The 14,931-nt window shown below is 36.2% G+C and overlaps 1 protein-coding gene across 1 annotated transcript; it reads right to left on the reverse strand.

Annotated features, from left to right (window-relative positions):
* Positions 1-9,942: 9,942 nt before the first annotated feature.
* Positions 9,943-11,467, reverse strand: LOC131014829 (2-oxoglutarate-dependent dioxygenase 19-like). The gene is made up of 4 exons (XM_057942938.1): positions 11,176-11,467; positions 10,864-11,105; positions 10,462-10,789; positions 9,943-10,369 (listed from the first exon to the last, which is right to left on the reverse strand). The coding sequence occupies exons 1-4, from the start codon at positions 11,395-11,397 to the stop codon at positions 10,118-10,120; spliced, it is 1,044 nt and encodes a 347-aa protein (XP_057798921.1). The 5' UTR covers positions 11,398-11,467; the 3' UTR covers positions 9,943-10,117.
* Positions 11,468-14,931: the final 3,464 nt, after the last annotated feature.

A 14,931-nucleotide genomic window follows, 5' to 3' on the forward strand; every position in this document is an offset into this window, starting at 1 on the left:
ATCAGTGGGAGCAGAGTGAAGCAGTTGCTGGGCGCCAACTGCCACGACCCACGATGGGCAGTTTTGAGTTAGTGGGAAAAACTGCCCGGCAGTTAGTCTCAGCTGTGTAGACGGTTTTTACCTAGTGATGGGGGTTGTCTATCACATTTATATATTGTAATTGGCTGTGAACGTGCAGAGTGTAGAGTGTGTGCGCGAGCCTTGAGCATAGAGATAGGTCATTATAATTTTATTGTGGAAATAAAATTAAAGGTTGGGGCGTGGTGTCCCCGTAAATCATTGTGTGTTGCTTAAGATTGTTCATGTTGATGTCTGCTGCGTGTGAACTTTGATTCGTGCATACATTCGAGAGCGTCATACATTCTAAGTGTCAAACGAGTGTTGGTGAGGGAAGAAGCTGGTCGGATTATGGGAATTCGGCGCTGCACGAGGCGAAAAATTCAGAGTTGAAGGAAGACCCTGTGACATTTGGTATCAGAGCCAGGTTAGGTTGGCTCTGGTGCGTGTTGCAGCTGTCGTGGAGATGGTGCAAGCGAGAGAATTTTCTGCTCTCGAAGAGAGGGTGCTGAGGTTAGAGACGGTGCTTGGGAGGACTCCGGAGGTCTCAACGTCGGCTAGACTTGAGACCGTCTTTGATCAGATTGTTGCGATCAAAGAGTTGGTTGAAGCGATGCGCAAATTAGTGGAAGACACTCCTAGATTTGTTGAAGGTCGGATCGTGTCGTGCGAGGAAGAGGTGTCTACCTTGACGCAGGCGGTTGACATCAAGATCGAGGAGCTGTTGGATGAGTTACGGCTCGTGAAGTGAGTGCTCAGAACGGTGGAGCAAGGCAGGCCGGTTCCGAAGGTCCGTGTCCCGAAGCCCAAACCTTTTGAGGGCGCCAGGAGTTCGAATGAGTTGGAGAATTTTCTGTGGGACATGGAGATGTATTTCAAGGTATCTCATGTGCCCGATGATGAGAAGGTGTCGATCACTAGCGTGTACTTGATAGGCGATGCGAAGCTATGGTGGCGTTCGAGGCCAAGTGTCGGTGCTGGTGGAGACCAAATGGAGACTTTGACGTGGGAGACGTTGAAGCGTGAGTTGAAGGAGCAGTTCCTTCCGGGAAATTCCTCGTGGGTGGCGAGGGATGCATTGAGAAAGTTGAAACACACTGAATCTGTCCGTGACTATGTGAAGAAGTTCAGTTCGTTGATGTTGGACGTGAATGACATGTCAGAGGCGGGCAAGTTGTTCAACTTTATGGCAGGATTGCAGCCGTGGGCTCAGGCTGAGGTGAGACGGCAGGGAGTTAAGGATGTGCAGTCGGCCATAACTGTTGCTGAGGGATTGGTTGATTTCAGGCTGGTTGGTGATTCCCACGAGTTCGAGAGAAGGAAGAAAGACTCGAAGAAAGGGAAGAAAAATGAGAAGGCTGGCGAGGAAGTGGCCAAGGAGCCGAAAATGGCAACGACAGTCCTGAAGAAAAATCGGGGATGTTTCATTTGTGAGGAAATGGGACATCGAATGAAGGATTGTTCGAAGCGGGTGAATGCGATTGTTGCTGAAAGTGCCAAAGACAGCGAGATCGGGGCTCAGATGAGTCCATTGCAGATTGTGTCTGCACTTCGAGTTGAATCCAAAGAAAGAGAGACCGATCAAAGAAATGGTGGTGACAGGGTGATGTCGGATGAGGCCGTAATTTGGTTCAATAGTATTTCGGAGGAGGAGCTCAGATCAGGAGGTTTAGTCCCATCAACGATGAGGACGTCGTCTGGTATTGGTGGGGGTGGTTTGTTAGACCCTTGAGAAGCGAGGTCTGAAACATGTCGAGTCCGTGCAACGTGCCTCGGTAGATTGCCGCAAAGTTGTCGAAGAAATGGGGCAACGGAGCCAAGTGTTGATGAGAAGCAACACATCGTGCGGGTGAGTATCGGGCGAGACACGGATGGCCGATGTTGAGTGGCATCGGGAGGTCAGAGCAGACCAGATCGAGAAGTCAGAGCAGACTAGCTCCGGAGGTCAGAGAAGACCAGCTCTGGAGATCAGAACAGACCAGCTCTGGAGGTCAGAGCAGACCAGCTCTGGATGCCAGAGTAGAGCAGCTCTGCGAGGTCAGAGCAGACCAGCGCGGGGAGGTCAGAGCAGACCAGCTCTGGAGATGAGCTTTGGAGATGTCGATGGCTGGATCAGTGGGAGCAGAGTGAAGCAGTTGCTGGGCGCCAACTGCCACGACCCACGATGGGCAGTTTTGAGTTAGTGGGACGAAAAACTTCCCGGCAGTTAGTCTCAGCCGTGTAGACGGTTTTTGCCTAGTGATGGGGGTTGTCTATCACATTTATATATTGTAATTAGCTGTGAACGTGCAGAGTGTAGAGTGTGTGCGCGAGCCTTGAGCATAGAGATAGGTCCTTGTAATTTTATTGTGGAAATAAAATTAAAGGTTGGGGCGTGGTGTCCTTGTAAATCATTGTGTGTTGCTTAAGGTTGTTCATGTTGATGTCCGCTGCGTGTGAACTTTGATTCGTGCATACATTCGAGAGCCTCATACATTCCAAGTGTCAAACGAGTGTTGGTGAGGGAAGAAGCTGGTCGGATTGTGGGAATTTGGCGCTGCACGGAACGAAAAATTCAGAGTTGAAGGAAGACCCTGTGACAATGACCATATGCGTCACGACAAAGAAATGACATTAAATTAGGGTCACTCCTTTGACATGTTCCACATCAATTATAATAGGTAAAATAATGCCTATTTTGTAACCTTGCCGATAATCATCCTACGCTCACCGACGAATTCTAATGGTGGCGGCGCCGCCGGTAATTACCGGCGGCGTGTTTTGCCGCCGATAATGGTGTTACCGACGAGAAATCGCGGCAGTAGTTTATTTTCCGACGGCCGCCTTGAAATTACCGACGGCGGACGTTACCGGTAATCAATTGTTTTTTTGTAGTGCAATCATTGACTATTAAATATGCATTAACAAAATGTTCCACATCAACTATAATAGGTATAATTTGTTTTTATATTAAACATGGTTAATAAAGTTTTCCTATGTTCTTCTATGATGTTTTGATCTCTTGACCTAATGATTTGACCTAATGATTAGACGTGAAACGTCTTGCCAATTAAAATACACTTGATTGTTCACAATATTATACTAAAATTATTTTGTCACATTTTATATTCTGCATTCCAAATAGAAATAGCTGAAATGTTATTACTAAAAAATCAATGATTTTGACATTACAACTTCATAATTATGTTAATCAATTCATCACAGAATTGACAGCCATCATTTAATTGATGTACACCATATATATATACGACCAAGTTTTGAAACCCATTCAATGCATCATTTTCTAATTTGTGTGCATGTGTTTGATTTAACGGTAGGTCGTTAACGCTCACAGCTTAATGTTCTGAATTTTAATTTATATATCATGAAGCGATCTTTAATTTTTTTTTACTTATATAATTTTTATATAAAATAAAAAACATGACATCTCATATTAACAAATCAAAGTCACCAATGAGTGATGACTTCATTGAATTTGTCTAGAAGCAAAATAAAGTAATTTTACATAGGTTAATTGTGGAATCTCACAGTAGCTAAGTCCGACACTTATTTTCATACGAGAAGAAGATTTTATGGGGATGGTTGTACACCGCAAATCACACATACATTTTATTTCCTTTGTCCCATCGAAAGTGAATGGTATTTCTTTTTGGATCGTTTTAACGAAAGTGAGTTATTTCATTTTTTTGATAAAAATTAAAAAATTTAAGATTTTATTAATAAAATTAATTATACCCTTATTTTGCTTAATCACCCTAATTAATACCCAACTCTTATTTTTGATTTTTTAAAATCTTTAATTATATACATAATTAAATACATTTAATACACTAAACAACAATTTCTTAGATCTCGTGCTCAAAAGAATTGCCTCACTTATGATGGGACAGAGAGAGTATTAGATATTCTAATAAAATTTTATAAGTATTTTATTAAGATATGAAAATATTCCGCATAGATGAATTTTTGTTTATACTAAATATAGAAAGTTCTCCATTTTGTGTATTCCATTTTCAATTTTTCTTTATTTATTATTAATTTCTGGTATTTTAGTTTAAGTATTTAATTTTAAGTTTTTAAATTAATAGTTGATTATTAAGATTAATAATTCTATAATCATGATATACTAGTACGCACGCCCGTGTGATGCACGGTGAATATCGAAATTAAATGATATTTTAAATAAATAAATAAATATAAATATTAAAATAAAATCAAAATATAAATAAATGTAATTATTTAAAAAAATAATCCACACAGATTACCCAATAAAAAACTTATGGAGTATAAAAATATAGGAGTATAAAATTTCAACTTTTGTATTTTCAATAGTTGAATTTTTTTTTAATTGTTTTTAATTGATAAATGGTTATAAATATATAAATTCATCAAAAATAAAAGATATTCTAAAATACATAAAATCATCTATTTGCATATAATTTATACATATTTTTGAATGGGCATTCAAATTATATTTATTCGATCATTTTATTTAACTCTAAATTTTAAAATAAAGTTATTTTTAAATATAGAAGAGACCTATAAATAAAAGCTTTAATCTTCACCTCCCACCTTTTCACAACTAAAAATAAAATTAAAATCCTAAAATATTTCTAATAAATATTTTTTAAATACATAATAAATATTTTAATATTGTGGATTTGAATTCTTTAGACAAATTTCAATATGAAAGTCAACTTAATGACAGTTCACCAATTTAATTATTGTTAGGTCCGGAGGGTTTCGAATAGGTGTATGGCGGGGGGGGGGGGAGAAATACACCTATAGGCTATTTTTGAAAATGAAACTTGAAACACAAACTGACACAACCTTTTTACAGAAAGAAGTTTAGTAAAGTTTAGGTTGATAACTGATACTGAATACTCTTCAGTAATGAGTTATCAGTTAAGTCTGAGACTTTAACTGATACACGTAAAGCTTCAGTCAAGTTTGTTGAACAGAGAGATGTTATAAATCTTACTGACTATCCGAAGATTAATCAGTTAGACTAATAACACACGCAACGGAAAACTTTTGTTTCGAAATAGCCTGTGAGATTAATCACGATGTTAGAAATTAAGTTTCTCTTTGCAGTTAATCAGTTTTCAGTTGGAGAAGGTTTGTACACAAGTAAGAAGGTAAAAACTGAAAGATGTAAACAATACAGAGATTTTTACGTGGTTTGAAAAACACTTCCTACATCCACGGTCAGTTGATCAGACTGACAACTTCACTGGGCATGTGCTTACGGGTGCACAGCAAACTTAAACAACTGAAGATCCTATCTTCAGTACCAACACACTGGGTTGGATGTCTCACTCTTAGCTTCACTGAGACAAAACTATGCATTTCCGCAAAGACTGAGATCTCTTGGAGTCAGAACACTGGTCTGAACTCCTTACAACTCAAACTCTCAATTCGGTCGGTTGAAAAGAGGTTCGAAAACTTGCCAACTTGATTACAAAGAACAAATTCTCTATAATTAGTTATACCTAGGCTTTGGATATACAATATTTGCCTAAGTTCTAAGAGAATGTATGTAATCAGCAGTGACTGATTTTTGGCTTTGTGATTCTCTTCTTCGATTCAAACTTTGCAATGACTTTGAATGCTGAGTGACGAATTTGGCAGCGTTTTAGCTTATGTAGTTGAATCGGTAAAGATTGAAGTGATCATCGAGCTCTATTTATAGGAGACGTCTTGAATAGATCTGTTGGCTGAAATGGTCTTCAAGAATTCTTCCGTTAGAGAGTAATTTGAACTTGGGCTAAGGCTTCAATCTTCGATGTTCCTTTGTTTGGTGAGAACGACTACTTTGAAGAGCAGGAGATAGAACATATCTGAAAAGGTTATCACAATAAAGGAAGGGCCTCTGCAGAGAAAGGACGATCCTGAGATCTCTACATTTAATGCGACTGTACTTCTGGAGTGCGTGGCTTCCTTTAAGCTTTGGAGCTTCAGTCCGAGGAAGAATGTTTAACTGATACTTGAATTTAGTGTCTGAATCCACGTGGCTCGCATTAAGCAATCAGCCGTAACTGATTCTTGGACTGGTTAGTCAAATATCAGTATTTGACTTTGCCTTAATTCGTCAACAGTCGGCAACTTCAGTCCTCCGACTTCAGTCTTCAATCTTCAGAACAACAACAAAACTAGTCTTGGATTTCTCACTCTTAGCTTCACTGAGACAAAACTATGCATTTCCGCAAAGACTGAGATCTCTTGGAGTCAGAACACTGGTCTGAACTCCTTACAACTCAAACTCTCAATTCGGTCGGTTGAAAAGAGGTTCGAAAACTTGCCAACTAGGCTTTGGATATACAATATTTGCCTAAGTTCTAAGAGAATGTATGTAATCAGCAGTGACTGATTTTTTGCTTTGTGATTCTCTTCTTCGATTCAAACTTTGGAATGGCTTTGAATGCTGAGTGACGAATTCGGCAACATTTCAGCTTATGTAGTTGAATCGGTGAAGATTGAAGTGATCCTCGAGCTCTATTTATAGGAGACGTCTTGAATAGATCCATTGGCTGAAATGGTCTTCAAGAATTCTTCCGTTAGAGAGTAATTTGAACTTGGGCTGAGGCTTCAATCTTCGAGGTTCCTTTGTTTGGTGAGAACGGCTACTAAGGAGCAGGAGATAGGTCATATCTGAAAAGATAATCATCAAGAAGGAAGGGCCTCTGCAGAGAAAGGACGATCCTGAGATCTCTGCATTTAATGTAGCTGTATTTCTGGAGTTCATGGCTTCCTTTAAGCTTTGGAGCTTCAGTCCGAGGAAGAATGTTTAACTGATACTTGACTTTAATATCAGTCCGCTGAATCCACGTGGCTCACATTAAGTAATCAGTCGTAACTGATTATTGGACTGGTTAGTCAAATATCAGTATTTGACTCTGCCTTAATTCGTCAGCAGTCGGCAACTTTAGTCTTCAGTCCTCCGGCTTCAGTCTTCAGAACAACAACAAAACTAGAAAAGAACTCTAACACTTGAGTTCGAATAGTTCTAGTCTATTACAAGTGAAACTTATTAATTTTGGTATCATTAAAACTAGGATTATGATATTTCATTAAGTTCCCAACAATTATTATAAAACCTGTAACTTTATAAAATATAAATTATTACTAACCTTATTGTAATAATGTCATTGTTATGATTTTAATCGGTAGCCACACTAAAATCAACAATTTTGGATGCATAATTAAATTAAGCAAAAATAACTGTAAACTATATTATTGTTAAAGTTTATATCTAAGTAGTCCAAAATTATTTTTAAAAAATAAAAAATAAATGCAAATAACATAAAAAAGGAAAATAGTTAAGTGGAATGCTTCTACTGCCCCAAACGTAAAATTCGTTGTGTTATGAAATCATTATTAATATTTGTATTAATTCATAGAATAAACATATGATTCAAATGAAATAAAACGCATGAATAAATCAATAATATATTAAATTAATAGCTAAAAAATTTATAAGCCCACATTTAACAAAATTATAATAGCCCCCGAATGTATATTCAAAGTCAAGAAATACAACAATTAATTTGAAGCCCAAATTAATTATATCTAACAATTAATTTAGGCCCAAAAATCATAAAATGCAAACAATAAAAGAAAATATCCTTAATCTAAAAGTGAAATGTGTTGCTCTGCTTTTTCTTTACGTCTTTCTCAGAATCGCCGACCGCTCTTCTTCTTCTTCAACGGTGACACTGGGGTAAGGTCACGAGAATAAGACAAAATATGTGGAATTAAAATTTAAATGGAAAGTCATGATAAAACCATGACTTGGTGTGTCAGCCGCCCTCCGGGTCATACACATTTTCATTTATATTGTGCCACCTGGCAATTTTTGATTGGGCTTTTCATTGGTGTTTAATTTCTTTATAAATATAATTTAATTACAATTTTTTTATAAATCCAAATCAAATTATATTAAAATTCTTATTAATTTTAACTCAATAAATGTAGCCTAATTATACTATATTCTCACACACAAATTAAATTTCTCTCTTCCTCACAATTTCACATTCTCTTTAATTTTTTGTTTACAAATTTATTTTTATTTTAAGCTATGAATCCAAATCATACTTTATTTTTTATTTTTATTTTAGCACATATAAGAAAAGTTTGGCACTGACAATTTAATATGTAATTTGCATTTTCTAGTTGTATTTTTAAGTTTCACGTATTGTACTTTAATTTATTTAATTTCAGTTGTGTGTTTAATTCTTTTAATCTTCATTTGTGATTGAGTTAAGTGTCAAGTATAATATATGACAATGTTTAGTTATAATATGATTACAAATTTTGAAAAATAAAAATATTTTTTTATTTTGTTAAATATAATAAATAAATATTTATTTTAATTTATATTGTATTTTAAATATTAAATAATTAAAAATAAAGTGAAAAGTGAAAATATGTAGGTTGGATTGTGTCACCATTGGGAGTAGATTTTATATTAGGTTGTGGGTTGTGTAGGTGGATGAGAGAGAAATGAATATTTTATTAAAAAATTGGGTTGGGTTGAGTTGGATGAATGTCACGACTGTGGATAGCCATGCTCACTTCTGTGAACCGCCACACCAAGCTTCTCCTCTTTACAGATTTTTTTTCCCAAGGCTTCTTCTTCATCTTCGAAATTTATCTTTTATTCGATATTTCTCTGAAATACAAAAAGGTTTGAGACTCAAATGTACTATTTTAGAAATTGAAAGAGATGTGTGTTTGGAACAGTAGAAACGTAAAATTGCAAATCTATTGTTGAAACCTGACAAAAAATGCAAAATGCCATGCGATTTGGAGTATCATTGGAGCCAATTTCTCATTGCATTTTGCGTTTTGTAGCGCCGTTTGGTCTTATGGAGTTGCTGCTATGTTATGCAAAATGCAATTTTGCAGTAAGTTGCAAAATAATATGTTGGAGATGAAGCCTGGTGATTCTTCTTTCCATTTCTTTCGGCGGAATTTTGTGCATGTTCCTTTTAAGTTTTCATCAATTAATTTATTTTTCACTTGAATTTCTTTTGTGTACTTTAAGTTTCCATTTTTTTTTGTCAATTAATTCTTATTCTTTTCTTAATCTATTTATGGAGTTTCTTCTGTGTATTTTCTTTCAAGATTTTATGAATGAGCGTGTTGGTGTTGTTGCAAATTAGATTGTAGAAAACATTTTAAGAATTTAATGAGCACATATTTGAACGTGGCATTAGATGAACACACGTTAATTTGAACAATCCTAAAATCTTGGAAAAAAAACTGTAAAAATCTTGGAAAAAAAAACTGTAAAAAAATTGTCGGGAAAAAGTTACTGTTAAACTGCTCTTTTATATAATATATAGATAATATTTTAAGTTTCAATTTACATTTTAATTATAATTTAGTCCACTATAATAATTTTTATTTTAATGGAGTACTATATTCACTCCGTCCACCAAATGAGTACCACCAATTTTTTTTTGGTTCATTCTAAATGAATACTCGTTCCTTTTTTTTTTTTTTTTTTTTTTGTAAGTGTACCGCACATAATTCATGTATTTACAATGAAAGTGAGATTCTAATTTTACTCTCATACACTTAATCAATTTTTAAAACTTGTATCTCCAAATGAATACTCATTTGATGAATGAAAGGAGTATATATATTAAAACAAATAATAAGATATGAGTAAGACATAAAACTTTTTAGACGAATTATCCATACCATTAAAAGACCGCTCCGAAACTACAACAAATTTGCAATTGTCAGTCTCCCCACGGTAATGATTCTAATAAATTATACTCTCCCTCTCAACTTTTAGTATTTATATTTTCTTTTTAGTATTTATTTTATATTTTGATATTTATTTTTATTTTTAATAAAAATAGGTACATGAGACGCTTCCAATCAATCACTTTATTAAAATCCGTGACACTCTCAAATAAATACTAAAAATTGATACGAAGGTACACGAATTGGCGTACAATACTTTACGTAGCAAATTAACTTATTCTTACAACCTCGACAAATTAAAGTAATTAGTAAATTTGAGTTTACATATGATTAATTAAACAATTTATTCATCTTGAATCTTGATGCAGTCTAAGTTGCTCTTTCCCAGGAGTCGATTGCTCAGCATGGTCTCCACATAGTCTATGAATTTCATGGGGCGATAAAATGGGCGGCCGTCTTGTTCAACCAGCTGCGGCGCCGGCGCAACCACGGCGTCTGGCGCTGCGCCGTTGGCCATGACGACAGAGATCCTCGTCGCCTCGGTATTCACCACCGCTCTGTGCCTCACGCTCTTGTATCTCCCATTGCTCAATATCTGTTAGAACACATGAAATTGTTTTTCCATGAAATTCTATGCGATTTTGAATTCTATTTTGTGTACCCTAGTGGAATCGAAGATTAATTTACCTCAAGATGGTCAGCGTTGTTAACGAGGATTGCATTTTGAGGCGAAATGGTATCAAACCACTCCCCATTGTGCTGGATCTGAAGGCCTGCGACTCCGTTGTGTATGAGAAAAGTGAGAAGGCCGTGATCCGTATGCGCCGGAATGCCGATGGCCTGATCGGGCTCCGGGCACGGCGGGTAGTAGTTGGCGGCGTACAGCTGAAAACACGAGTCCAGCTTCAAAGCTTCGTCCACGAAGCCTTCCTCGAGCCCTAGGTTTTCCCCGATCGCGTGCATTAGTTTTCTGAACACCACTCGCGTTTGGTCGGAGTACTCGCTCAATTGTTCCCTACAAAGAGCCAACCATATTTTTATATATACCACTGAAGTGCAAGTTTCATAATATGGTAGTTAGTTTGGTACCTGAGAGAGTGAGGGTGGCGAGGGCAGTTGAAGTCGGGATGGACATACGACTTTACGAAATCCCTCCACAGATGAACTCTTTGGTCGGCGGTGTTGATGAGGCTGCCGCTGCCGGACTTGATGGGGTCCGACGCGCTCTTGGCCTCGTAGCGTCGCTTCTCCTCCTCCGGCAGTTCGAAGAACTCCACGCTCGCCTCGATTATCGCCTTGAGGAGAGTTTCCGGGATCCCGTGGTTCACCAACTGCAGCAGAAACATGTTATAAAATCTGTTTCAATCCAGTTACATGGAATTTGAAAAGTAATTTGCTTACGATGAAGAAACCCCATTCCCGGCAGGCGTCGTCGAGGTGGCGGAGGGTTTGGGAGCGTTGGTGGGGATCGGTGGAGTTGAGGAGGGAGAAGTCGATGATGGGGAGGGAATCGGAATGGGAGCCTTTGGAATCGGTGGCGAAAGTGAAGTGGGATGGAATGGATTTGAGAGTGGAAGACTCTGCTAGGGCTTTCACGAATGAGTTTTGTGCTACGGCAGCCATTGTTTGTGTGTGTTTGTGTGGTGAGTAAGGGAGTTGGTATTTATAGGAAGAGAGGTGAGAAGGCCGTGTTTGAAAGTGTAGCCATCGCGACAGTACATATGCACGTTGTTTTTGTGATTCATAACTTACATAATTATTAAAGGGGTAAATATCATATTAAACCTTGAACTATACCCACTTTATCAAAAATACCCTGGAACTTTCAAAATGCCCTTTAAACTCTCAAAGTATTATGATTTTATCAAATATATCCCGCATCTTTTTTTCGGCCACCGGAAATATGACGTGGCTCGTCGGATGCCACAGTGTAATTTAAAATCTTTTTTTTAAATGATGTCATTTAATAATCTTTTTTTAAAAATTCATGTCATTCTATAGATCAAAATTTATCGTGGAAATTAAAACCCAAACCTTTCTGCCCGATCTCTATTTTTCAAATGAAAACCCATCTGGAAATTTAACAAAGGAGGGATAATATTTTTTTCTGTGATAGAATCCTGATTCCTGAACTCAATTTTGCTTCCAACTAAACAGCACTGGTCCACAGTAGTCATCACCTCTCAATGAGAAATTGACGTCAAATCCATCAACCATTTTCTCAATTATGCTAAAGCAGTTTCAAGTTTTTGGAGTGGAGGAAAATATCTGCTTCTCGAGCTCACAATTCGAAGCCTTGCAATATTCCCATGGCCCAGAATGCTTCTTCACCGCTTCCGCCATTGAAATGCGAAGCCAAGCCCCAAAACCCCGTGTTTGGTCCTCACGGTTTAGACCCCAATCTGCTGGCTACTGCAGAGAATCGCGCGCGTATGATGCTCTGGTTTGGAGCTCTCTTCGCGGGCTTCTTGTTCGAGACAGGGCTTCACAGGTTTGTTCCGATCTCTAATATTACCCAAATGAAAATCCTCCTGGAAATTTAATCTCTATTTTCCTTCATTGCACAATCCGCCTCCTCTTCTTCCACCTCCTATCTCGGACGCCACCGACCACAATTATCCCAGAAACGCCGAGAACATGTCGAATTTGCAAGTAATTCCGAATGGTTTCCGACGAATTTGACGAGCGAATCGGCAGGAGGGTTTTCATTTGGGTTTTAATTTTCAGGATGGATTTTGATCTAGACATGGATTAAAAAAAAAGATTATTAAATGATGTCATTTAAAAAAAATAGATTATAAATTACACTGTGGCATCCGGCAAGCCACGTCACATTTTTGGTGGCCGGAAAAGAGATGGAGGATATATTTGATAAAACTATGATACTTTGAGAGTTTAGAGAGCATTTCGAAAGTTTCAGGATATTTTTGATAAAATTGGTATAGTTCAAGGTTTAATATGATATTTACCCTTATTAAAGGGTGCGACACACCCTAATATGGCAGGCTCAACTTTATTATTTTTGAAAAAAACGAATTTTCTGTTCCCAAGGAGGCACCAGCCCCCGAAAAAACAAATGAATTTTCTCATCTCTCCGTCGAGAAGAGTCCTTTTGATGTCTCAAATTTTTATTACTTGAGCTCTGACTTCATCAAGATTTTAGTGGATTTATGACGTCTCTCTAAGTTTTCATGTAAAAATTATGTCCTTCGCCTAATCCTTTTCATATTATATACTATATAAGATCAGGAGAATTAAAAGAACAATTACTACCAAGCTCGTCATAATGAATCCTACATTAGGTAATTTGTTATACAAAAAGTTGAAGCTTAAAAAACTTATATATTCCAATTAATTATGAGATAATTAATTGCTAAAAAAGACCTCATCGGAGAGTTTTATGATGTCTCAACTTTAATTTATCACTTCGAGCTAGATTTCATCAATTTTTTTTAATGATTTTGATCTGCAATCAACATATTAATTTTAGAAAATGAGTATTAATTCGCATAGTAACGAAACTAATACAAACTGGATCAAGTCAAATAAAATGAAATTATAATCCATATTTGGATGTAATTCAAGCTCAACAATATTTAATTTGGTGTCTCAACTTTGTCACTTGGATAAGACCTCATCAGTGATATTATTAATCTTATATTTATATCAATACACTAGCCAGGATATTTATATATGTGTGATGTATTTGAGCCGGAAAGAAAGATAAACTCAGTTTAGCATCCGATTTTATTCAACTATTAATTTAGGACTTCAAAAGAAAAATCATACTTGCATTCAATTTCAGTAAAAAATACAAAATAATTTTCAAAAAGTAAGAGGAACAAAATATGCGATTTATTTTCAATTTTAGATTAAAAAATTCAATTATTCAAATAATATATTCCTAGTATTTTTATGTTTATTTTCAAAATAGAATCACAAAACTTAGAGCACGCCAAGTTGGAACTTCGAAACTTTTCTAAGCCAGCCATTTCTCACATAATTAACACATTAAAAACTATTAACTTTTATGCTTAATATATTGCTAAAAAAGATACTCCGTGTGCCATGCGATGCGACAGAGAATAAATAGAAGAAATAAAAACTTATGTAATTAAATACACTAGTCATCCTAGGCGCAATCATATGGGATCAAATATTTATAGGCCAAACACATTTCACGTTCATATTTTTTATTTCGCTAGGACTATACAAATTTTTCTAATGAGCTGGTCTTGTGTGAGGTCACCGCATACTATGCGGTTGGGTCAGCCCTGATCCGACCCGCATCAAAATATATTCTTGATTTTGATAAATATAAACAATTATGTGGAGTGGTGCCATGGCAACACGCGCTATACTTTTTTTTTTTTTTTTTATGAAATTACATTATAAATAATATAAACCACACACACACTCCACTTAGTGGTTATTGTGGCCGAGAGTACTCGAACCTGTGACCACTTGGACAACAGACAACCATCCCAACCACTAGGCCATCCCAAGGGGACTCACGCGCTATACTTCTTAATCCAAAGGGTAGGGGTTCGGGAAAGGACCGAAACCCACTGGCCCCCATATTATGGGTCTTATTTGCTTTTTCTCCCCCTCTATTCCTGAGAGTTTTTTGCCCCCCCCCCCCCTCCTTGCCTACGTTTTTACCTTATTTTGTTTTCTTGCGTTTTTTTTCCTTCATATAATGCTTCACATTTTTCTTCTTCTTCTTCTTCTTCTTTTTCTGATTTTTTACAATATTTTTTTAATTTTATTTTGTTTGTATTTTATTTATTTTTACATTATATTCCAAAGTAATTATTATTATCACAAATATTAATTATTAACATAAAAAAGTAATATTTTTAAAACATTACTTTTCAACATTTGAATAGTTACTTTTTCTTACAAAAATTATTACTTGACCAAATATACAAAATTACATAGTAATTATTAACATAAAAAAAGTAATGTTTTTTTTTTTTGAAACAGAAGGCCATATTCATTCAACTTTATCATTGTTTACAAAAAAGTAATGTTTTTAAAACACTACTTTTCAACATTTGAATAGTTACTTTTTCTTACAAAAATTATTACTTGACCAAATATACAAAATTACAAGTTCTAACGAGTAAAAGTAACGTTATTTTTATGCATATTAAT

The sequence above is a fragment of the Salvia miltiorrhiza genome, chromosome 1, assembly GCF_028751815.1.
Source record: "Salvia miltiorrhiza cultivar Shanhuang (shh) chromosome 1, IMPLAD_Smil_shh, whole genome shotgun sequence".
NCBI lineage: Eukaryota > Viridiplantae > Streptophyta > Magnoliopsida > Lamiales > Lamiaceae > Salvia > Salvia miltiorrhiza.

Coding starts and splice junctions, on each gene's coding strand:
- LOC131014829 (XM_057942938.1), bottom strand. CDS start 11,397: ATGGCTGCCGTAGCACAAAACTCATTCGTGAAAGCCCTAGCAGAGTCT. Junction 11,106..11,175: donor GGGAATGGGGTTTCTTCATC/GTAAGCAAATTA, acceptor TTTCTGCTGCAG/TTGGTGAACCACGGGATCCC. Junction 10,790..10,863: donor CGCCACCCTCACTCTCTCAG/GTACCAAACTAA, acceptor GGCTCTTTGTAG/GGAACAATTGAGCGAGTACT.